Genomic DNA, 26,018 nt, shown 5'->3' with positions numbered 1-26,018 from the left:
TTTTATTGATCAAAGCCAATCACATGGCCATTCCTGAATTCATGAAGGTGGTTGTACATAATCATCCCACAGGGAGGAGCACCACAAGGAGAGGCACCCCAGAGAGGAACAGTGGACTTTTGACCAGTCATATACTCCACCTCAGCAGGTTTGTTCTACTTTTCAGACTAGGAAACGATTTCAGGAAAGTAAAGTAACCTGTTTAATTCACAAGCAAAAGGTAATAAATGGTAAAACCCAGGAATGGAATTCAGGCCAGCTTAGCTACAAAGATCTGACCTCCAGTTCATCTGACTCCCAGTGCTACTCCACTGAGTCTTTTAATGTTGTTTTGTGTGCATCAGAGCCCTGTGATGTCTTTGGACTTCAGATGTATTTTGGCAAAGAGAAGCCTTTGTTCGGACCCTAATTGTTATAACGAACATCATCAATGACAGAGCCAGTCTCTGAAAGTGACCCTTTGCATTCGACCCCTTCTTGCTTAACTTAATTCCTTGTCTGTTTCAAAAGAGGAAAAGGTCCTTAGCTTTCCAGAGCAGAACAAATAGCTCGTGTGAATACACAAAAACTGTATGACCCAGAAAGTACAAAATGTTCATTCAGGGCATCAGGCTGTTGTTGCGAAACAAGCATGGGGAAATGGGCTAGGTGGCACCAGTCCAGAAAGCCAGCTGGGACTGAAAGAGTGAGGTAAGACAGAAGCCTGCGCTCCTCCACTGCATTCCTGGAGGGTAGTAATAGAAGTTAGCATGAGGGCTGTGAAATAGGTCATGGGGTGAGATGACAAGGACAGAGGGGTAGTGGCAGAGATCTGACTTCTGGTGATAGGTCCCACCTAGCACCAAGCCACAATGATCCCACTGATTTTGTTCATTAATTCACTATTAAACACTACCATGTTGCAGGCACTGTTCTTAATACTGTGGACTCAGAATTGAACAAGACAGATACTGCTCTTGCCCTCAGGGAACGTAGTGTATTAGTTAACTATTGCTGTGTGAAAATACACCTCAAACCTCAGTGGCTTAAAACAGTAACCATTGATTTAACTCGCAAATCTTAGGTTGGAAATTTAGGCTGGCTCAGGCAGTTCTTGTCTGGGCTCACTCATGCAAGTGTATTCAGCTTCCAGATTAGCTTGGATCCAACCCCTCTCAGGTCCTTATGCACAGCTCTGGAGGCTGGCCAGCTATCAGCTAGGGCAATGTGATGGCAGTGATGAAGCCACATGTTTCTCATCCTGCAGTAGAGTAAAGTGGACTTGTTTAAATGGTGACAGGAGAGTCCCAGAAAAGCAAGCAGAAACACACACAGTCTCTTCCGCCCTAGGGTCAGCCAGGAAAGTCATTTCACCACCAGTCCAGCCTCAAGTAAAGGAGACTGTGAGTAGATGCTAGCTCATGAGGAGAGAAGGTATAAAGTCACATTTCAAAGGGTGTAGACACAAGGGAGGGAGTTATTGTAGCCTCTTTTTACAGATAAATATAACTCTCAGCCAGACTTAAGTTCCATGAAAAATACAACAGAGTGGAGAGACTTCTGTTTCATGCTGTGACAGTAACTGGACTGGACTAGCTCTTCTACCACAAGGAAAACCAGAGAAGTGGACAAGGTAAATAAACTTTTCAGATATTGGAAAACTGAAAGTGCAGGACCATGCTTCCCAACAGAGAGGAACAAATGAAGTGAGCTCTACAATATCTGGCTTTCTAGCTGGAGGGATTTACTAGACTCCATTTCAAGAGGCAGGGAAACAATCAGAACACAGTAGTCTTGCTAAGATGAGAAAATAGACTGGAGTTTAGGGTGACTGACATGGGTAGAATTTGTAGAATAGAGAAAGAAGCAACAGCAAGAGTGAGCTCCAGAAATCTTGAAAGAGATCAGCTGAATACCAGCCTCTGTGTGTGTAGAGCGAGACTCCATGAGGTTGGGCAAAGGATACCTACCAGAAAACACCTACCAGAGAGCTATAAGCTTAATGATTGCCGTAGCTTTTTTAAAATTAATTTTTATTATTTTCCTTTAAGGTCTGGGACACATGTGCAGAACGTGCAGGTTTGTTACATAGGTATACATGTGCCATGGTGGTTTGCTGCACCTATCAACCAGTCATGTAGGTTTTAAGCCCAGGATGCATTAGGTATTTCTCCTAATGCTCTCCCTCCCCTTGCCCTCCACCCCCTGACAGGCCACAGTGTGTGATGTTCCGCTCCCTGTGTCCATGTGTTCTCATTGTTCAACTCCCACTTATGAGTGAGAACACGTGGTGTTTGGTTTTCTGTTCCTGTGTTAGTTTGCTGAGAATGATGGTTTCCAGCTTAATCCATGTCCATGTGAAGGACATGAACTCATTCTATTTTATGGCTGCATAGTATTCCATGATGTATATGTGCCACATTTTCTTAATCCAGTCTATCATTGATGGGCATTTGGGTTGGTTCCAAGTCTTTGCTATTGTAAATAGTGCTGTAGTAAACATACATGTGCATGTGTCTTTATAGTAGAATGATTTGTAATCCTTTGGGTGTTTACTCAGTGATGGGATTGCTGAGTCAAATGGTATTTCTGGTTCTGGATCCTTGAGGAATCACCACACTGTCTTCCACAATGATTAAACTAATTTACACTCCCACCAACAGTGTAAAAGTGTTCTCATTTCTCCACATCCTCACCAGCATCTGTTGTTTCCTGACTTTTTAATGATTGCCATTCTAACTGGTGTGAGATAGTATCTCATTGTGGTTTTGATTTGCATTCCTCTAATGACTACTGATGATGAGCTTTCTTTCACATGTTTGTTGGCCGCATAAATGTCTTCTTTTGAAAAGTGTCTGTTCATATTCTTCGTCCACTTTTTGATGGTTCTTTTTAAATTTTACACCTTATACAAAAATTAACTCAAGATGGATCAAAGACTTAAATGTAAAACCTAAAACCATAAAAACCCTAGAAGAAAACCTAGGCAATTCCATTCAGGACATAGGCATGGGCAAAGACTTCATGACTAAAACACCAAAAGCAATTACGACAAAAGCCAAAATTGACAAATGGGATCTAATTAAACTAAAGAGCTTCTGCACAGCAAAGAAACTATCATTAGAATGAACAGGCAACCTACAGAATTGGAGAAAATTTTTGCAATCTATCCATCTGACAAAGGTCTAATATCCCGAATCTACAAGGAACTTAAATAAATTTGCAAAATTACCATAGCTTTTACAGGGTTGGAATTAGCTATATTCATTGAGAGTGGAGAGACCACACTGAATACCTCAGGCAATCAATAGAGACTCTGGAAAAATCACTCTTTAGGAGCCCTCGAATGAAGGCTACTTTAGACCTACTCTAATAAAGCTTTAAAATGAGCTTCAAAAGGATTAAGGTGTCCTGCAAGTAAATTAACTCCCTATTAAAATAAAACTTAATACTCTGCAAAAGGAAGACAAGGAAAACACTCAACAATGAAAAACTTATGTAATAATTACCAGACATAAAGAACTGGGAATGTGTGACCTATAGCAAGGAGAAAAACTCAGTTAAGAGACACAGACACAACAGACAAGGACTTTTAAATGAATAGTATAAGTATATTCAAAGATCTAAACAAAAATAACAGAGAAATAGAAACTATATTTAAAAAGATGCATTGGTACTTCTAGAAAAATAAAATATATGAAATAAAAAAAATAAATGGGTGGGCTTAATGACAAACTCGACACTGCAGAGGAAACTAAGAGTGAACTTAGTTGAACTTGAAGACAGAAACTTGAACAGAAACTATCCAAACTATCTCAGAGAGAGAAGAAATGCTGAAAAATATTAACAGAACCTTAGTGGCCAGTAATTCAACATCGAGGGGGCCTCATATGTACGACTGAAATCCCAAAAATATGGGATCAGAGAGTGGGTTAAGAAAAAGTATTTAAGGAAATAATGGCCACAATTTATCCAAATTTTCTAAAAACAATAAACTCATAAATACAAGAAGTTTAATAAACACCAAGTAGACAATGCTAAGATACATTATTACCAAATTGCTGAGGATTAATGATTAAGAAAAAAATCTTAGTAACAGCTGGAAGACAAAAGACTCCTAATGAATAGGGGAACAAGGATGTGAGTGATTGTGGCCCTTTCATCAGAAGCAACATAAGCCAGGAAAAAATGAAATGACATCTTCAAAGTGCTATAAGAAAAAAAACTGTTAATTTATAATTCTATATATGGTGAATTTTTTATTCAAAAATGAAGGCGAAATTAAGACATTCTGTGATGGAAGAAAAAGAGAGGAGGAGGGAGAAAACCTGGGGAGAATTCAAGGCACAATATATTGTGGTGGTTTTCAAGAATAAGTGAGATGGAGAGGAGTCAGCTTGGGGGACTTCGTCAACACATATCCCTCCCCCAAAGATGGTTATGCAGTGATGGCAGTGGTGAAAAATGTTGTGAAGCCATGTGTATTTCACAAATGTTTCCTTTGGTTTTCATAACCCAGTGGGGACCACTAATGTCAGTTGATTTTTATGTTTATAATCCCCCATTTCTCACTTTCATCAGCACTGGAATGAGCTCTAAGAAGGGATGGTCTTGTATCTCCCTTTGTTAACCACTATCTGATTCATTGTACGTGCTCAGTAACTGTTTGTTGAATTGATTTAAAAAGACTATTAATGTGAGGCTTAGTATCAAAAGCACAGCTCCATTTTCTCTTTCCAAGTAGAAGAAGAAATTCATAAGGTTTGGTTTTTCCACACTTAGGGAGATACCACCAGCGTATGGGGGTATTGAGGAAAGCAATGCAAGTTTACCAAGTGAGAAAACATTATTAGCAATATTATAGGATGCCGTCATACATTCAAAGCTAACCAGAATAAAAGGAAGGAGCATCTTCCATTGCAGATGTACTTGGAACTGTACTTTCAGATAGTTAATGGCAGAAACACCCATGTATATGTGCGACAGAGTAAAAATAAAAACATGGCAAGGAATCTTTCATAGTGAATGTCACAGCCCAGAAAAGCAGGCTCCAGTGTTTGCCACATTTATAGCCCAGTCCTCTTCTTGCTGTTCACAGCACTGATCCTGAGCCACAGCAAGATCCTAGGGTGTCCTGTGAGTCATTTATCCATTCCTTCATTCAACACAGAAAGAGAAATAACACTCATTAGGATGTCACTGTGGGCTGGATATTTGTAACAGGATATCAAAATGGGGTCTTCATCTCTCAGTTTCACTGGAGTAACTGGAGTCCCAGTTACTGCAAATAGTACATGCCAAGTGCTATTAAACCCACAGCTGTAAAGTAGGGCACTTGAAATCCTTTGTGAGACTTGCCACAGGGGCCTCAGATAACTGTTTTTGTCACCCTTATAGCCCATTGCCTACATAGAGGACTAATGGAAGAGGCAGAGACTTCTGTGGTGAGGAGTGACAAAGACTCAGCTCCTTTAAACCCTCTAGGCATTGACCTTGGCATCTGTCCATGTTGGGCCTAATGGCCAAGTTGCAGCAAGAATCTTGCCAAGTCAGTTTAGAGGCAACCCCTGACCCCTTGATCTCTGATCCAAATATTCATCCCCCACCCTTGGTACCGGATCACTCGGGTTGGTCTTCAGCAAGAATCCTGTCCAGTGGATTTAGCCAGAATCTGTCCTTACCCCTAATATTTCCTCTGAGATTTTCCATTCCCAACCCAGCTGTATTTGGAATTGAGCCCGGTTCTATACTGAAATCTCCTTTCCCCTATTGCAATAGTTCCTGACTAAAATTTGTTTTCACTGCTTTAAATGCAGTTCAGCTCTGGTTTTCATTGACAGGCAGATCCTCCTGACCTCCCACCCATCTCCCACCAAGCGGGAGAGGCACATGGTTTCCCCTCACCAGGTGGGAGGCTTCTAGCCAAGAGAGAGTTACCTGTGCTCTGTATTTCTCTGGGAGGTAAGAATCAGTGGCACACAGAGGCCTGAAAGTTCCTCTAGGCAAGAGGTTGGGTGAGGCTCCAATGGTAGCTGAGGAGTGGGGGCTCTGTTGGAGGAAACTGCACTGCTTCTCACACTGCGACAAGGGTGTGGGACTCCATGTGGGCCCCATGGCGCAGCCAGCATAGGGCTGTCTTGGATCCCAACAAGAGGAGTCCTGGAGGGATAATGTGTCCTGAAGAGGAGCTGCACTGGTAGATGCCCCAGAGTGGGAGAGCAATGTTAAACTAAGGAAAAAACACTGTCCACATCAAAGGTGCTGCACATGAAGGGCCCTGGTGGGATGGGGTAGGTGGTGGATGAGGTAGGAATGCCCATGAAGGAGGGAGCACTGGACCAGAGAGAAGGGCTGGCGAACCCCTGCCCACCCGGCCTGGAAACCTTCCAGTTCTAAAACTGAGTTGAGGGAAGCTAAATCAGTGAATGTATGGAGTTATATAAATTGTATATTTATTGGACTGCAAATTGTAAGAACCAAAATGACACTTAGGAAGGACAGTGAGGACAGGGATGTTTGTCGTGTCAGAAATGTAATGAACCTTGCCTGATATTTCATTCAGAGGCAAAACAGATACAGTTCACAGACTGTGGTGGTGGGGTGAGGTGGAAATAAAGCCACTTTTGTCTTGCATTCTAATGAGTCTTATTCCCCTTCAATCTGTTACACAGACAGAATTTCATGTTTTCATATTTATCCTTATTACCACATAGTGAGGTACTGTTTTAGAGAAAGAAATTGGAGGCTTGAAGGTTTAAATGTCTTGCTCAAAGTCACAGTAAGGGGCTGTGGAGTGACAAATCAGGATAAGCCTGGACACTCATAACTAACACCCTACCTCTTTCCTTTAGGTGGCTTCGAAAAAAGTTGGCTCAGCAGGCTTGACTGAGCTCAAGGGGTGTACATCTTGACACTAGGGGTGTCCAAAGTTTCCCCATTCTAACAAAGCCGCGTCTTCACCCAGGAAGCTGTCCTTGCTACTTAGCCACCTAGTCAGCCCTGCCTTCTGTCTATAAATATGCAGGGCACTGTATTAGTCCATTTTCATGCTGCTGATAAAGACATTCCTAGGAATGTGCAACTTACAAAAGAAAGAGGTTTAATGGACTCACAGTTCCAAGTGGCTGGGGAGGTCTCACAATCATGGTGCAAGGCAAAAGGCACATCTCACATGGTGGCAGACAAGAGAGCTTGTGCAGGGAAACTCCCCTTTATGAAATAATCAGATCTTGTGAGAACTCACTATTACAAGAATAGCACATGAAAGACCCACCCTCATGATTCAATTATCTCACACTCCGTCCCACAACATGTAGAAATTATGGGAGCTACAATTCAAGATGAGATTTGAGTGGGGACACAGCCAAACCATATCATTCTACCCCAGCCCCTCCAAAATTTCACATCCTCACATTTCAAAACCAATCATGCCTTCAAGCCAACAGTCCTTCAAAGTCTTAACTCATTTCAGCATTAACTCAAAAGTCCATGGTCCAAAGTCTCATCTAAGACAAGGCAAGTCCCTTTTGCCTATGAGCCTGTAAAATGAAAAGCAAGTTATTTCCTAGGTAAAATGCAGGTACAGGCATTGGGTAAATACCAGTGTTCCAAATAAGAGAAATTGGCCAAAACAAAGTGGCTATAGGCCCCATGCCAGTCCAAAATTCAGCAGAGCAGTCAAATCTTAAAGCTCCAAAATAATCTCCCTTGACTCCCTGTCTCACATCCAGGTCATATTAATGCAAGAGGTGGGTTCCCATGGTCTTGGGCAGCTCTGCTCCTGTGGCTTTGCAAGGGATAGCCTCCCTCTTGGCTGCTTTCACAGGTTGGCACTGAGTGTCTGCAGCTTTTCCAGGCACATGGTGCAGCTCTCAGTGGATCTACCATTCTGGGGTCTGGAGGACAGTGGCCCTCTTCTCACAGCTCCACTAGCCAGTGCCCCAGTGGAGACTTTGTGTGGGGGCTTCAACCCCACATTTCTCCTCCACACTGCCCTAGCAGAGGTTCTCCATGAGCACTCCACTTCTGCAGCAAACTTCTGCCTGGGTATCCAGGTATTTCCATACCTCCTCTGAAACCTAGGCAGAGGTTCCCAAACCTCAGTTCTTGACTTCTGTGCACCCACAGGCTCAACTCCATGTGGAAGCTGCCAAGATTTGCGGCTTGCACTCTCTGAAGCCATGGCCTGAGCTGTACCTTGACCCCTTTCAGTCATGCCTGGAGCAGCTGGAATTCAGGGCACCAAGTCCCTAGGCTGCACACAGCAGAGGGAGCCTGGGCCCAGCCCACAAAACCATCTTTTCTTCCTAGGCCTCCAGGCCTGTGATGGGAGGGACTGCTGTGAAGACCTCTGACAGTCCCTAAAGACATTTTTCCCATTGTCAGCTCCTTTTTTACTTATGCAAATTTCTGCAGTCAGTTGAATTTCTCCTTAGAACATGGGATTTTCATTTCTGTCACGTTGTTAGACTGGAAATGTTCCAAACTTCTATGCTCTGCTCCCCTTATAAAACTGAATGCCTGTAACAGCACTCAAGTCACATCTTGAATGCTTTGCTGCTTAGAAATTTCTTCTGCCAGATATCCTAAATCATCTCTCTCAAGTTCAAAGTTCCACAAATCTCTATGGCAGGGGCAAAATGCTGCCAGTCTCGTTACTAAAACATAACCTTTTCTCCAGTTCCAAACAAGTTCCTCATCTCCATCTGACACCACCTCATCCTGGATTTCATTGTCCATATCATTATCAGCATTTTGGTCAAAGTTATTCAACAAGTCTCTAGAAGGTTTCAAACTGTCCCACATTTTCCTGTCTTCTGAGCCCTCCAAACCATTTCAACATCTGCCTGTTACCTAGTTCGAAATTTACATCCACATTTTCAGGTATTTTTTCAGCAGCGCCCCACTCCACTGGCACCAATTTACTGTATTAGTCCTTTTTCACATTGCTGACAAAGACATTCCTGAGAACGGGCAATTTATAAAAGAAGAGGTTTAAAGGACTCACACAGTTCCACAGGACTGGGGAAGCCTCACAATCATGCTCACAATCATGGTGGAAAGTGAAAGGCACATCTCACATGGCAGCAGGCAAGAGAAGAGAACATGTGCAGGAAACTCCCCTTTATAAACCCATCAGATCTCCTGAGACTTATTCTTATCATGAGAGTAGCATGGAAAAGACCTGCCCCCATGATTCAATTGCCTCCCACTGGGTTCCTCCCACAACACATAGGATTTATGGGAGCTAAAACTCAAGATGAGATTTGAGTGGGGACATGGTCAAACCATATCAGGCACTATGAGGTCAGTCCCCCTCCTGGACCTCTCCTGGGTGCATGCAGCCCCACTATGCCTGACTCAGGCACACTTTCCTAACAACTCAGGGTATCCTGTGTGTCCTGCTCCTCCTCTGCTATAAGTCCCTCAACTTCCAACCTGGTTTTAAATTTATATTGCAGCATGCATGTGTCTGCATCTCTTTGTAGGAGAGTGGTAGAGAGAAGATCCACAGCCTGGGTGCCTTTTGGCAAATCCATGCCTCATCCATGATACCACAGATCATGTTATATTGCTTGCACACCATGTGTCATCAGGCACTGACAAAAGACAAGGGGGTCAGGGGCCCTGGAGCTTCCAAAATAGATGGAAGAAAAAGAGAGTTAGAAGAGTGCATACAGAACAAAATATTTGTGTGGGACAGGAAGTCTTTGGACAAAACGGGGGCTCATATTTTAGAGCCTTTCCATGAGCTTTGAGAAAAAAGAGATATTTTCTTCAGTTACTCACAGTCATCTATTAATTGTGGTTTCTGATTAGTTGTGCTCACATCCTATTTGGCCCAGGATCCCATTGCATTTATCAGGTCAGGATGAGTTCCCAGTGTTTTTACACTTATTCCCCCAAGCAACAGGTGTGTACTGCCCATCTAGAGTCACAGAAGATGCACAGCAGAGTAGAAATGGAACTCAGAGATGACTTCAACAAAGTCCTTCATTTTACAAATGAGGAAACTGAGACACACAATGTATTTTGGCCAGTGTCCATTTGAGTCTCCTACTTGGGTGATCTGACTGGGGAAAAATGAAAGTCCTGGATGTTTGAGAAGTTCAAGTTCAAAGCCTGATTTGATTGGTTTTATTCTCAGAATACCACTTGGCCTGTTTTCTAGAGATGCAAATTTCTCGTGGGTTACAAAAAAAAAAAAAATTGCACATAGGTGGGGCTCTCACCTCCATTTTTTCTTTTATTAGGGAAGGATCAAAGCCTCCTCCTACACATTAAAAACTCAACCATGTCATCCAGACATACCCTTTTCTTGGCTCCCCAGCTAGCTTAGCAGCTGCAAACATTCCTCCCATCCTTTTCTGTTTCCCTTTCTCACAGCATCAATTTAATTGACTTTTCTCTGAATCCCAAGCAACAAGAAGAAAGAGCCCTGTGACTTCATGGCCCATTTTGTTTTAAGCTATGTAAATTACTTAGGTCTAACTACTTGCTATGGTTTTGATGTTTGTCCTCTCCAAAACGTATTTTGAAACTTGGTCCCCAATGCTGCAGTGTTGGAACGTGGGGCCTAATGAAAGGAGACTGGGTTATGAGAGCATGGGCCTCATGAATGGATGGATGTCATTGTTATGGGAGTGGGTTCATTGTTATGGGAGTGGGTTCATTGTTGTGGGAGTGGGCTGATATAAAAGTGAGCCTGGCACCTCCTGCTTTCTGTCTTTTGCATGCACCTGCTTCTCCTTCTGCTGTTCTGCCATGTGATGACACAGTATGGAAGCCCTCACTAGAAGCTGCCACAATGTCCTTGGACATCCCACCCTACAGAAATGTGAGACAAATAAACTCCTTTTCTTTATAAATATCCAGTCTCAGGTATTCTGTTATAGCAACAGAAAACAGACTAAGACACCACCTTAGGAAAAATGATCTTTTTATAAGGCTTAGCCCAGGTTCCCAGGGAGTTCATTTGTTTGCAGTGGTACTGGGGTCAAAACTTCATGTACTATCAGTGTTACCTGGCCTTCTACTTTATAATCCTTATCTTCCTTCAGCAGCCACACCTAGAAAGAGTGAGCAGGATTTTGGCATTTCTGTTTCCCTGCTATAAAATACCAAGGTCAGCCAGGTACAGTGACTCACACCTGTAATCCCAGCACTTTGGGAAGCCGAGGTGGGTGGACTTGAGTCAGGAGTTCTAGACCAACCTGGCCAACATGGCAAAACCCCGTCCGTACTAAAAATACAAAAATTAGCGAGTTATGGTGGCATGCACTTGTAATCACAGCTACTAGGGAAGCTGAGGTAGGTAAATCACTTGAACCCAGGAAGCAGAGGTTGCAGAGAGCCAAGATCATATCACTGCACTCCAGCCAGGGCAATGGAGCAAGACTCCATCTCGAACAACAACCATCACCACCACAACAACAAAACAGGGCCCAGGGAGTTTAGGCTGGTAATATTAGCCACAAAAAGCTTACAATCTTAATTGCAAGAGAAGATCACACCCACCATCGTTAAAGGCAGTGTGAAACAACATAGGAATAAGTGCCTGATGGAGGATTAAAGGCAAGAAAGTATTGTTAAGGATGAAAAATATTTCCACATTTGTTCCTGAAACCTGTTTCCCAGGTTGGTTAATTGTGGTCACATCCCACTTGGCCTTGGGTGTGTGCTTATGTAAACCACAGAAACTGTTTCAATGACACTTGCTTTCCCTGTCTCTAAATGAGGAATAAAACCTGCCCTGCTGACTTATCAGAGGATCAGTTTGAGACAGAAACAAGATAAAGCATGAACAGTACTACCAAACTGGGGAGCCTTCATAGCTCACTTCTGTGACTGCTCCTAGGGCCCACTTTTAACTCTTATCAACTATTTTGCACCACTTTGACCTGAGCTTCTCAACAGGTCAGAAGCAAATACATATCTCACAGAGGAAGCAGGAAGAAGGCACACTACAGATAGAACTTTTATGAAGTGCCTCATGGTTTACAAACCACTTAAAGCTCACCATTTCTTTTGATTCTTACAAGAACTTTCTTTATGGAAGGAATCATTATCCTCTTTTCGTCTCCTAGATAAAAAGGTAAATTATTTAGCATGTAAATGATTTTCCCAAGGCTAATTTGGAGGAGACAGTAGAGCTGGGATTTTGATCTAGTTTTTTCTGAGTCAAATTCCTCTGATCATTCCTCAAAATCACTTTCATTTTGTCCCATCACATCTGAGCAGGCATCAGTGGCTTCAAAACACATGCCATGTCTTCTTACTTTCCTTGCCCCTTTCTTTCTTTCTTTCTTTCTTTCTTTCTTTCTTTCTTTCTTTCTTTCTTTCTTTCTTTCTTTCTTTCTTTCTTTCTTTCTTTCTTTCTTTTTCTTTCTCTCTCTCTCTCTTTCTCTCTTTCTCTTTCTTTCTCTTTCTTTCTTTCTCTTTCTCTCTTTCTCTCTTTCTTTCTCTTTCTTTCTTTCCCCTCCTTCCTTCCCTCCCTCCATCCCTCCCTCTCTTTTTCTTTCTTTTTCTTTTTTCTCTTTCTTTCCCTTCCTTCCTTCCTTCCTTCCTTCCTTCCTCTCTCTCTCTCTCTCTTTCTTTCTTTCTTTCTTTCTTTCTTTCTTTCTTTCTTTCTTTCTTTCTTTCTTTCTTTCTTTCTTTCTTTCTTTCTTTCTTTCTTTTCTTTCCCCTCCTTCCTTCCCTCCCTCCCTCCCTCCCTTTCTTCCTTCCTTCCTTCCTTCCTTCCTTCCTTCCTTCCTTCCTTCCTTCCTTCCTTCCTTCCTTCCTTTCTTCTTTCTTCTTTTTTATTATACTTTAAGTTCTAGGGTACATGTGCACAACGTGCAGGTTTGTTATGTATATATACATGTGCCATGTTGGTGTGCTGCACCCATTAAATCATCATTTACATTGGGTATATCTCCTAATGCTATCCCTCCCCACTCCCCCCACCCCACGACAGGACCCAGTGTGTGATGTTCCCCTTACTGTGTCCAAGTGTTCTCATTGTTCAGTTCCCACCTATGAGTGATAACATGCAGTGTTTGGTTTTCTGTTCTTGCGATAGTTTGCTGAGAATGATGGTTTCCAGGTGCATCCATGTCACTAGAGAACATGAACTCATCCTTTTTTATGGCTGCATAGTATTCCATGGTGTATATGTGCCACATTTTTTTAAATCCAGTCTGTCATCGATGGACATTTGGGTTGATTCCAAGTCTTTGCTATTGTGAATAGTGCCGCAATAAACATACGTGTGCATGTGTCTTTATAGCAGCATGATTTATAATCCTTTGGGTATATACCCAGTAATGGGATGGCTGGGTCAAATGGTATTTCTAGTTCTAGATCCTTGAGGAATCACCACACTGTCTTCCACAATGGTTGAACTAGTTTACAGTCCCACCAACAGTGTAAAAGTGTTCCTATTTCTCCATATCCTCTCCAGCACCTGTTGTTTCCTGACTTTTTAATCTGCTCAGTGAAATAAAAGAGGACACAAACAAATGGAAGAACATTCCATGCTCATAGAGAGGAAGAATCAATATCGTGAAAATGGCCATATTGCCCAAGGTAATTTATAGGTTCAATGCCATCCCCATTAAGCTACCAATGACTTTCTTCACAGAATTGGAAAAAACTACTTTAAAGTTCATATGGAACCAAAAAAGAGCCCGCATTGCCAAGACAATCCTAAACCAAAGGAACAAAGTTGGAGGCATCACACTACCTGACTTCAAACTATACTACAAGGCTACAGTAACCAAAACAGCATGGTACTGTACCAAAACAGAGATATAGACCAATGGAACAGAACAGAGCCCTCAGAAATAATACCACACATCTACAATCATCTGATCTTTGACAAACCTGACAAAAACAAGAAATGGGGAAAGGATTCCCTATTTAATAAATGGTGCTGGGAAAACTGGCTAGCCATATGTAGAAAGCTGAAACTGGATCCCTTCCTTACACCTTATACAAAAATTAATTCAAGATAGATTAGAGACTTAAATGTTAGACCGAAAACTATAAAAACCCTAGAAGAAAACTTAGGCAATACCATTCAGAACATCAGCATGGACAAGGACTTCGTGTCTAAAACACCAAAAGCAATGGCAACAAAAGCGAAAATTGACAATGGGATCTAATTAAACTAAAGAGCTTCTGCACAGCAAAAGAAACTACCATCAGAGTGAACAGGCAACCTACAGAATGGGAGAACATTTTTGCAATCTACTCATCTGACAAAGGGCTACTATCCAGAACCTACAAAGAGGTCAAACAAATTTACAAGAAAAAAACAAACGACCCCATCAAAAAGTGGGCAAAAGACATGAACAGACACTTCTCAAAAGAAGACATTTATGCAGCCAGCAGACACATGAAAAAATGCTCATTATCACTTGCCATCAGAGAAATGCAAATCAAAACCACAATGAGATACCATCTCACACCAGTTAGAATTGCAATCATTAAAAAGCCCCTTTCTTTCTTAGCAAAATCACACCCGAGGAACAGCGCAGAGGTGGTGACTGACTGGGGAAATAGTGATGCCCATTCTAAACTTCAGGCTCAGCTTCTCATTGTTTGGGGGCCTGAAGGTAAATTTTTGCACAAGGGAAGTGAAGAAAATAAACAGCTCAGTCCTGGCCAACTGTTCTCCGAGGCATGCCCGCTTTCCTGTAAGACAAAATCAAAAGATGGGTTATCTTCTCAGGTGGCATTTGTGCCTAGCAGAGATAGATGTCCTCAATCATATCCCAAAAAACTGGAGCAGAGGAAGGGCCTGTAGGCCCCAGGGTGTTATGGCCAGCAGCTTATTTAAGTCTGACAACCACTTGGGTTCATCAATGCATAGAAAGCAGAAGTCCAGGAACACAAAGTCAAATGCTGTCAGGGCTGACCTAGAAAGGGGGTGTTTAGCCTAAGAGCTTTAAAAAAAGAATTTAACAAACATGACAAAAAAAGACAACAAAAACAACCAAATATGTTAACTTTTTCAATCCCTACAAAAATTGTTGAAAATACAAGGAATTAAATGTCAGAGCAGAGTTCCTAAGGTATAAGTCATCTTTTCCCTGTGCCACTTTTCGTCCTTAATCATAGGGGCCTTCTGGCATGGGTGGCCCTCTATATTGTGACTGCTTTGGCCTTCGTCCTTCAGTGGTTCTTTTTATGCACAGTGGCTCTTTCCCTTTGCAGGCCCTTTCCCTTCCCATTTCTTCTAAAGTGTGATCCAAGGCTGGGTCCTGGTCTCCACAGCTGATACCTAACACTGTCCTGACCTCATCCCACTCCCTCTTATGTGTGCATGAACTGGAGGCAGAAGGACAGAGATTCAATTCAGCTTCTCCTACCTCTTAGCCACATGATTGGGGGCAAATTAACCTCTCTAGGCATCCGTGAAAATGTACGTGTGCATATTAGTGAAAATGAATACGTGTTTAAGATGAGAACTTTATATACTGTGTGAGCTACATGCTGAATCCCAATAGGCCAAATAATTTAATAATTTATACCTCAAAACAAAGTATTTTAACATGTCACCTAGGTAATAATAAACAGCTGTACAATTGCTTATTATTAACTGGATCTGGTTAATTCTCAAAAAAACAGAAGAATGCAATTTAAAAGATGACCTTTAAAGAAAACCTTTTGGGTGGTAGCATTACTCAAACAGCTTTCTGTATATTACAATTCTTTACTGTGATACTTTCCATAATGTACCTTTTATTCTGAAATAATTTCAAATGTACAAAAAACTTGGAGAGATAAGACAAAGAACCTGGCTCTCCTGAATTGTTTGGGAGTACATCGTCTACATTACCCATGAAATCTTCAGTATGTATTTTCTAAAAAGAAGGACATTCTCCAACATAATCAAAATGCAACCATCCAAGCCAGGAAATTAACACTGATGAATGACCAACATCTTCTCCTGAGGTCTCATTCAGGGTTACCAGCTGTCCCAATGTCCTTCATTAGAAAAGGGTCCAGTACAGCCAGTACAGGATCACGGTCTGCATTTAGCTGTCATGTCACCTTAGTTCTTCAGTCTGGAATAAGTCCTCACTCTTTATACAACTTTCATGGCACTGGCCTTTTTAAAGATTACAGACCAGCAGTTGTTTTGTAAATGCCTCTCATGCTGTCTCATGATTGGATTCAGGCTGTGAAGTTTTGCAGTTTTGGTAGGAATATCACCAAAGTGATACTGTGTTCTTCTCTTTTTATCCTAGCAAGTGCTGTACAATTTTGATGTGTGACATTATTGGTAATCACTTGATTAAGGTGGTGTCTGCCAAGTTCTCTTGTAAAATTATTCTTTTTCTCTGTAACTAATAAGTACTTCGAGACAATGTCAACAAACCATTCTCATTAAACTGTGATCCACTCTTTTCCACTGCTATTTCTTGACCATATTATTAATTGCTGATAGCTATCAAATTGTGATTTTTAAAATTCTGTCATTTCTTCCACATTTATTAGTTAGCACTCTACTAAAGGAAATGCTTGCTCCCCTCCCCATTTATTTATTCACTCATTTATTGATATCAGTTGGAGTCATGGGATTCCTGTTTTTATTCAAAGGGTTATAATCTGTTACTATCATTACTTGTTCTGATGCTCAAAATATTCCAGATTTGACCATTAGACGCCCATTCAACCTGTCACTTCCTGACTTTTGGCACAACAATCTATTCCAGGTTGATCTTATACTTTCCCTTTCCCAGCCCTGGAATCAGTCATTTTTTTCCAAAAGTCCTGGTTTCTTTCAGTGGATAATAATATGTAGAAATCAAGATCTGGGCATTAGGCATGCTCATTGCTCTCCAGATATTGCTGCCCCTCGCTCATATCGGTGGCCAGAGCTAGGGAATATATGTATGTATATAATGTGGGTATATGTCCAAAACTGTGTGTGTATACATTATATATATATACATGCGCACACACACACACACACACCCATATTTAATCTACATTTCTATATTTATTGACTCATCTATTGAAAATCTGAGTTCATTATAGATTACCTCAGATTCCAATCCAACACCACAAAGTTTGATTTTCTCCCTTTCTTTATTTGCAACTTCCTCTCATTATCCTCAATATATTTATTTATTGGATCAGTATCCCTTGTATATAACTTACCCCTCATCACTGCCACAGCCACCCTGTGCAGATTCCACCTCATACCATTTGTGCTCTGAGACCAGCTCTCAGCTTCCACCACCCCCTCCCCTGTGTGAATGTCCTCCTCGCCCCACTTGGGCTACATTACCCTACACAAGTCACTACTGCCATTTCTATTGTGTGCATTTTTAATAGCTTACTTTCTCCCTAAGTAATACGTATTCACAGCAATAATTTAAAAAAGCATGACAAAGAAAAGTATAAAGTATAAAAAATGTTTGTAACCCCATAATCTAGACAAAACCATTGTCAACATTTTAACATATTTCTTCATTGTCCTTGTGGAGAGTCTTTGTACATCATAACAAATATGATTCCTTGTAGTCAATTCTATATGCTGCTTTTACTGCTTTGTATTTTCCCATGTAATTTAATATTCTTGGAAATGTATGCATGCCTAAGTTTTGTCCTCTGTCTGTAACAGGTTGTTAAGGAAGTAAAGTTAGATCATATATGCAAAAGTGCTTAGTAAAGGCAAACGTGCTTCATGGTTATGTCATTATTATATTATTTGTGCCTGTGTTTCCCACCAGTGTGTGTCTAATTCATCTCTGTTCCCCTCACCTTTATCTCTTTATCCATCACAAATAGTACAATTAGCAACAGGTTAAAATGATACCAAATCAGTTTATTGTAAATATACCCAAGATTCTCCTAAAAGAATCCATATATCATGACAAACTGTACCTAGCAAGTCAGGAACCAGGATTAAAGAACTGGCTTCATCAGTAACCAACTGTGTGACTATTAGTAAACCATTCATTCTCGCAAACCTAAACTTATCTCATTTGTCAAATGCATGAAATAAATTCTCTCCTAACTATGTTGCATGGCTAGGCAAGGATCCCAATGTAATGGCAAGTATGAATTTGCTTTTAAAAGCATGAAAACTAGGACTGTTAGGTGTCAAACTTAACACCTTAATTCTTAATTCTTCCATGCCTGGAAGAAAGGAAACTTGGCTCCCATCCCTGGTGCTTCCACAAACTATCACTAACCAAACAGGCCAGTTACCTCAGTAGTAAAATGAGAGAATTGACCTACATTTTTGGCAAATTTCTTTCCAGCCCTATCTCCTAGAATCTAAAGATTTTAACTGGAAAGAGAGGAACTGGGTTCATGTATTTCATGAAGTTGCTTCCTGCTTTGATGGATCAAACAGGAAGCATTTAAATGAGGAAAAGTAAATATAAATTTGCGGTAAAACTTTGAAACCTGTCCTGATTATGCATACTTTAGAAGCTGTTACATCTTGTAAAGTGAGGACTTCGGAAGAGTCCTCTAGAAGACTCTTTACCAAGAGTAAAGGAACAGCAAGGAAAAGCAACTGTGTGCCAAGAGTGGGCATGTGATTAAAAAGACAGTTGTGTTGATGTTTTGTTAACCCTTTGGATTCTTCAGATTTCTATCTCCTGATCCATTTAACTGGTCCTCATCCTATCACATCTTCTGTGGGACATCCCAGATACATTGCTTGCCTTCTATGAATTTCATTCTTCTCAGAAAAAGAGATGGTAAGAACAAAGCAGCCTCAATTTCCCCCTCTTCTTGGATCCACATCATTTGTAATGTGATGTCATAGCTCTTCCCATTAAAAACTGTAGTAATATCCCCTCCCCTTAAACTGGGGCTGGCCTCATGACTGGCATTGGCCAACATAATGCAATGGAAGTGTCGGTTCCCAGTCCGGACCTTAAGAGGCCTGTGTACTTCCATTCTCCCTCTTTTGACCTTATCACCACCATGTGACTAAGCCAGGGCAGCTTGCTGGAGGATGAGGGATAATGTGAGAAGGGCATCACTGTCCCAAATGAAGATATCCTAGATCAGCCATCAGCCTGCTGACCTCTAGTCAAGATCAGAGAGACCAAGGGGGGGCCGAGCCAAGATTGGCAGAGCCACATATCTGACTTATAGACTTGTGAGCAATAATTCATGCTTACTGTTTTAAGCTGCAGAGTTTTGAACTGTTTGTTATGTAGCAATATGCTAACTGATGCATGTGTTATGAAATTAGTGAATCTTAAAGTAGAGAGGACTTTAAGTAAGCTACATTCTAGTCTTACTAGAGAGAACACTAGACTAGAAGTATAAAAACTTGGGTTTTAGGCCGGGCGCGGTGGCTCAAGCCTGTAATCCCAGCACTTTGGGAGGCCGAGACGGGCGGATCACGAGGTCAGGAGATCGAGATCATCCTGGCTAATATGGTGAAACCCCGTCTCTACTGAAAAATACAAAAAACTAGCCGGGCGAGGTGGTGGGCGCCTGTAGTCTCAAAAAAAAAAAAAAAAAAAAAAAAAAAAAAAAAAAAAAAAAAAAAAAAAAAAAAAAAAAAAAAAAAAAAAAAACTTGGGTTTTAGGTCCTGTTCTGCAAATTCCTTGAGCATATGATCTTGGATAAGAAACAACTCTCTCTTATTTTTAGTTATCTTAAATTAAAAAGAGATCCCAATCCATTTCCTGCCTATTAATAACTGGGCTGTTGTAAGGATTAAATTAGACAATTTTCTTGCAAATGAAGTCTCTAAGAGGGTGCAATACAACTCTCAATAGCAAAGCAGCAGTGAGTCACTGCGTATAGTTTTTAAAAAGACTACTGCTAATTCAGATAAGATAATTTTTTAAAAACAGGAGACATGAAGCAACTCTGAGAAAGAGGCTTGTGATATGAAGAAAAGATATCCAGGCATCGCTTAGCCCAGAGTATCCTTTTTCCTTTTAAAGCCATGGCCTTCTAGTAAGATTCCTCTCATCACAGTTGCAGATGACATGAGGTGAAGCATTTTTGTGGAATGCAGAGAAGGTCACATTTCTAGCATTTCCACATGGATGTTGTGCAAGAGTCAAAGAACAGGAATAATTAATTATAATAATTGGAACATAATAGCTGAAACTTTGTGCTATAATACAAAATTTGAAACTATCGTAGACAGGAAGACTGGAAGATATTCCTACATCTTATATCAGCTTTCACATTCGAAGTGAATTGTCCAATGTGAGCAGAGGTGACAGAATCAGATGAAGAAAGACAAAGACAGCATTGATCGTCAGAATCAGCCCAGAGACATCTAAGGCAAGACAGCACAGTGGGAGAGCATGGGCTTCGGAGTCATACCAACATGGGTCATTCTGTTTCTGTCCTTTCTGAGCCTTAGGGTCATCCTCAGCAAAATGATGTTGTCTCAGAACATCAATACGTATTTTAAATTAACAATAAGAAAACTATCATGCATTCCACAGGGTAAGTCTGTGTAGCATTTATTTTCAGTAGAGAGTGTTAGGAAGAAAGCACATTTTAGTTTTTGATAAATGCGATCGACACTGATCCTAGCTCTGCCACGTGAGTTTTATGACTTCAGTTTCTATACTGGGTTAAGCTTCAGCTTCCTCATCACTAAAAAGTGGTTACAGTAACATAAACTTTATATGATTACACTAGAACATATGCACCATAGGAGCAGTTTTGTTTTGTTTTGTTTTCTGTTTCACTCATTCATTGTAATATCACCAGGGCTGAATGCTTGACACATAATAGATGCTCAGTAAATATGATGGAACTAAAGAATTGTGAAATTATTTGAAATAAACTATGCAACATATCTAACTCAAAACCTGGAACATACTAAGAATTTTTGTTATTGATTTTTCAATGTCATGAGTTAAAAATATATTTTTGGACCTGGTTATCTTAAAAACAGGAGAAAAAAGAGAGTTTTCACTGCCTCTTCTTTCTTAATTTTCAAGTTACACATTATATAAATGTATTAATTAGATTTTAAAAAATGAATTAAAATTACAAAGGCCAAAGAGCCTTTTCGAGGGCGTACTTAGAGAGTAGAATCCAATCTAGTGAAGCCACTGACTGATGCACATGTGGCAAATAAGTTTCTCCTTCCCCTTGTCCCTCTCTATCTCCTTATTATAGATCAGCTCTATTTCTCTGTGAGTGGGCAGTCCTTAAAAAGAACTGAGGACATTTTAGAATTTAGTAAAGATGGCAGCACTCCACCGGGTGCAGTGGCTCATGCCTGTAATCCCAACACTTTGGGAGGCCGAGGTGGGTGGATCACCTGAGGTCAGGACTTCGAGACCAGCCTGGCCAACATGGTGAAACCTTGTCTCTACTAAAAATACAAAAAATTAGCCTGGCATGGTGGCGCATGCCTGTAATCCCAGCTACTTGGGAGGCTGAGGCAGGAGAATCACTTGAACATGAGAGACAGAGTTGTAGTGAGCTGAGATCACGCCATCGCATTCCAGCCTTGAGCAACAAGAGTGAAACTACGTCTCAAAAAAACAAAAAACAAAAAGCAAACAAACAAAAAGCAGCACCCAATCCTCTTTGTGAGCTGGAAGTGGAGTCTGGGTCTCTGTCCCCAGTGTTCCAGAGGACAGAACACAGGAAAGCTGAAATCTCCAGCAGAGGCAATGGAGGGCTTAGGAAATAAGGGCAGGCTGAAGCAACGCCCAGCCCTGGAAATCCCAGGGCTGACCCCTACAGCAAGATGGAGTGAGTTGCACTGGCCAGGCTGTCTGGAGATGTTCCAATGAAAGCAAGGGAATACAGGGAGAGAGCAGGGGAGCGTTGGGAGAGGGGCCCTGGACTCCCATATGCCTGTTTATTACAACTTACCTATTGAGAAGGGTAGAAAGGCTTCTCTTTTCTTAAACTGTCCATTCTCCAGAAAATGCTCTGGATTGAACGTGTCAGGGGTGGCCCACTCTGTGGGGTCCCTGTGCAGCGCCGTCAAATTGGTCAGGATCATGGTCCCCTAGAGAAAGCAGCAGAGACTCAGGCAAGGCTTGACCCATGAAAAAGCACACCAATGCAGAGGGTGGTCATCCTCGGGCTTCCATGCCGGAGGCTGAACATACTCTGAACTGCCCCACCCTCCCCAACTGCGGTACACGGTCTCCTGTGTCCCCCAACCCAGGACCCTCCTCTTTGTCTGGGACAGCCTACAAATTAGATTGGATTTCCCTGCTGGGAATTTTAACAGGGATGTTTGGCTACTCTTGAGTGCAGGATGGATCTTCCTTACAGGGACAGGTCAGTTTAGGTAGGTCTCGGAGGGAGGGGACATGAATACACTGATGAGAGAATAATCCAACAGTCAGTCTGCAGTGTACCAAAACCAACCCAGCTGCTCAGTGAAGCTATAACGATGGCGGCTCTACAAAGGTAAAAGACATCTCATTCATCTTGGCTTCGCCATTCTCTTTCCTCCAATGTCTAGTACACGGTACCCCACTCCCCACAGTAGGTTTAGTAATAGAATCAGGCAGACCCATGAAAGGAGCCCCTGTCCACCCAGGTATATATTAAGAAACACAGGAGTTCCCAGAGGGAGCTTTTCCTTTACTCTGCCTTTATCCAACCCATCAACGAGATTGGTCAATGTTACTTTCACCTCCATTCCATGTCCACCATGCCCACTTAGTCCAGACTTCTTTCCGGCTTGCCTGGACCCCTGTTACAGTTTCCTAACTATACCCCAAATCCTGTCGCCCCTTTCAATCTGCTTCAGACTCTGGAAGAGAGTGAGCTTCCAGCATGATTTAGTCATGTCACTCCCCACTCCCACAGCCTCCACTGCTCATACCTAGGACTTGACACACTTCAGTAGTTACCCATTGCTCTCAGGGCAAAGACTCATCACCTGGTCCCAGTCTGGGCCACTCTCCCCCTCTGCCTGCACTCCCACTACAGGGCTCTTCTTTCAGTTTCTCAAACATGCCGTGTTCCTACTTAGTTCAATACCCTTTTTAAATACTACTTGCCTTGCCAGGAATGTTCTTCTTCCCCACTTTGTCATCAAGCTAACTCTTAATGATCCATTAATCCTCAAACATCACTTGCTTTTGGAAGCCTTCCCTGACCACTCCTGCTAGTCTGTGTTTTTAAAGACCACAGTGAGTTTTTTCCTTTGGGCAGTTATCATGTTTCTAAATATGTACTTGCACGATTAATTTTCTCAGGGTTGTTTTGCCAGACCTGAGCATTTCAGGTATGTAGTGTTTGTTGAATTCATTCAAATATTAACATATTAATATAATATTAATTCAAGGACTTTAAATCATTAATTTTCAATATTAGTATAACTATTTCTTTCTTTCTTTTTCTTTTTCTTTTTTTTTTTGAGACGGAGTCTAGCTCTGTCGCCCAGGCTGGAGTGCAGTGGCGCAATCTCAGCTCACTCACTGCAAGCTCCATCTCCCCAGTTCAGGCCATTCTCTGCCTCAGCCTCCTGAGTAGCTGGGACTACAGGCATCACCACCACACCCAGCTAATTTTTTTGAATTTTTAGTAGAGATGGGGTTTCACTGTGTTAGCCAGGATAGTCTCGGTCTCCTATCTCGTGATCCGCCTGCCTTGGCCTCCCAAAGTACTGAGATTACAGGCATGAGCCACTGTGCTCAGCCTTTTTTTTTTTTTTTTTTGAGACAGAATCTCACTCTGTCACCGAGGCTGGAGTACAGTGGCACTGTGTCGGCTCACTGCAATCTCCGTCTCCTGGGTTCAAGCAATTATCCTGCCTCAGTCTCCCAAGTAGCTGGGATTACAAGCACCCACCACCATACCTGGCTAGTTTTTATATGTTTAGTAGAGATGGGTTTCACCATGTTGGCCAGGCTGGTCTTGCTCCTGACCTCAGGTGATTCACCTGCCTCAGCCTCCCAAAGTGCTGGGATTATAGGCGTGAGCCACCACGCCCAGCCAATAACTGCTATTTTAAGCACTTTCTGTACTAAGTACTAAGTTAAATACCCTACATGCATGATCTCATTTTACCTCCACGTGGATCTTGTAAAGTAGGTTTAAATGCATTTTTTCAGATGAAGAAATTGAAGCTATGAGAGGTAAAATAATGGGCCCAGAGTCAGACAGTGGGAAGAGGTAGAGCCATGATTTGAACTAGGTCTATTTGATGTCAAAGACATAGCTTGTAGACTGTGTAACACACGGTTATTTCAATTTGTCAGTTCCCAAGATGATTATTAAAGCTGACAAAAATCAGTGGCAGAAGTCTGTTGAGCCGAGCTGGTTTCCTTGAGTTAAATAAATTGCTAGAAAAATGCAAACAGCACCTGGGGAATTTAGACCTCAGCCTTTATCCACTAGATGGCCAATCAGTAAGGAAATAGCAAATGTAACAGCTGCTTTTCCTGGCTCTGCAGGGATAGTAACCAAGCAATGTCCAATGGGTAAGCTCTTCTGATTCTACTTCTTGAGATTTTCCCCAGGTATAACACACTCAGAGGTACTTAGACAAACTGGAATAGATTCACAGAGGCTGACCAAAGTGGTTAGAAAGCAAGGAAAGGAACTGAAAACATGCAATGTGGGGAGAGGGCACTAGAGGGCACATGATAGCTGTCTGTAGAGATCCTAAGCATGGCGGGTGGAGTGACATCAGAATTCTGTTTGTTGCAGAAGCAGAAAATGAAATACTGCATGTTCTTACTTATAAGGGTAGCTAAACATTGGATAGACACGTACATAAAGATAGGAACAATAGACACTGGAGACTACTGGAGGAGAGAGGGGAGCAAGGGTTGAAAAACTACCAACTGGATACTATGCCAGTCACCTGGGTAATGGTTCAATCATACTCCAAACTTCAGCATCATGAAATGTACCCTTGTAACAAACTTACACATATACTGCCTGAATCTAATACAAAAGTTGAAAGAAAAAGAAAGAAAGAGTTCCACTTGTGAGTACAGGGAATCTAACCGAGAGCAAATGAAAAAATAACAGGGAGACGCTTTTAAAGTGGACGCAAAGCACCTCCTATGAAGGGAGAATGGTGTCATACAAAAAAACAAAACAAATCTGCTTCCAGATCCCAACTCTTCATAGTTGAGAGATCTCATGCAAACCTAATTTTTCTGAGCCTCTACTTCTCAATCCATAACATGGAAATAACAAGCTTCTTTTGAATAAACTTACTCTGAGAATTGAGTAAGACATTTTGAAAGAGGCCACATTGTTCACAACACATAATCATTGCTTAATACATGTTCGCGCCTTTCTTTCCCTTTCCAGTAATGAATATTGCACATGCTTAGATTGGCTTCCTTATAAGATAATAAATTATACATCTGCTGGACGTGGTGGCTCACACGTGTAATCCCAGCACTTTAGGAGGCCGAGGCGGGTGGATCATGATGTCAAGAGATCGAGACCATCCTAACCAGCCAACATGGTAAAACCCCATCTCTACTAAAAATACAAAAATTTGCTGGACATAGTGGTGCATGCCTGTAGTCCCAGCTACTTGGGAGCAACAGAGCGAAACTCTGTGTCAAATAAATAAATAAATAAATAAATTAATTAATTAATTAATAATACATCACAGGACTATAAGAAAAAACTGGAAAAATGCCTGTGGGGATATTATGTTAAAAACACCAGCATTAAATGTGGTGTTGTCCCAGGTGGTCTTAAATGTCCTTTCACACTTCAGCATTCTAGAACCCCAGGATCATGAAGCAGAATTTCTCAAAGTTTGGCAGATCCCTAGTCTGGTGAGATGTTCTACCAAAACAAAGAAGATTGTTCTGTGATAAAGTCTGACCTAGAACTGCTGCCTGTCGCCTGCCCGCAGACTCACAATGCACATTAGCATGGTCAAAACACTGAGAAGCACCACAGGAAAGAAACGCCAGTCTTTATCTAAACATATTTAACGTAGGAATCCTTCCTGCTCCCCTCCCCACAATACCTATTTATATCTAGCTGACACATGGAGAAAATCTAGTATCATATCAGGTATAAGATATCTTTCTCTTCCATTTAAATGACTCCTCAGGACAAGAATAAATGTCACTTCTCAAGT

The 26,018-nt window shown here is 41.6% G+C and overlaps 1 protein-coding gene across 7 annotated transcripts in view; it reads right to left on the bottom strand.

Annotated features, from left to right (window-relative positions):
• The window catches only part of CYP2J2 (cytochrome P450 family 2 subfamily J member 2), a 120,291-nt gene that overhangs the window by 60,191 nt on the left and 34,082 nt on the right, over nucleotides 1-26,018 (bottom strand). For 5 of the 7 annotated variants that reach the window (XR_012419537.1, XR_012419542.1, XM_045370039.3 and 2 more), the window contains exon 8: nucleotides 21,809-21,947. Coding sequence is in view for 5 of the 7 variants with exons in the window: in XM_045370039.3 (XP_045225974.1) it covers nucleotides 21,809-21,947 (139 nt within the window). In the remaining 2 variants the exon portion in view is untranslated. Of the gene's footprint in view, nucleotides 1-12,761; nucleotides 14,659-21,808; nucleotides 21,948-26,018 lie in introns of those variants that run through there. The other 2 variants (XM_045370041.3, XM_005543222.5) reach the window with 1 other exon arrangement.

This window comes from Macaca fascicularis, chromosome 1, assembly GCF_037993035.2.
Source record: "Macaca fascicularis isolate 582-1 chromosome 1, T2T-MFA8v1.1".
NCBI classification, from domain to species: Eukaryota; Metazoa; Chordata; class Mammalia; order Primates; family Cercopithecidae; genus Macaca; species Macaca fascicularis.
Note: the sequence above shows the minus strand (reverse complement) of the source record. Positions and strands in the feature narration are given on the sequence as shown.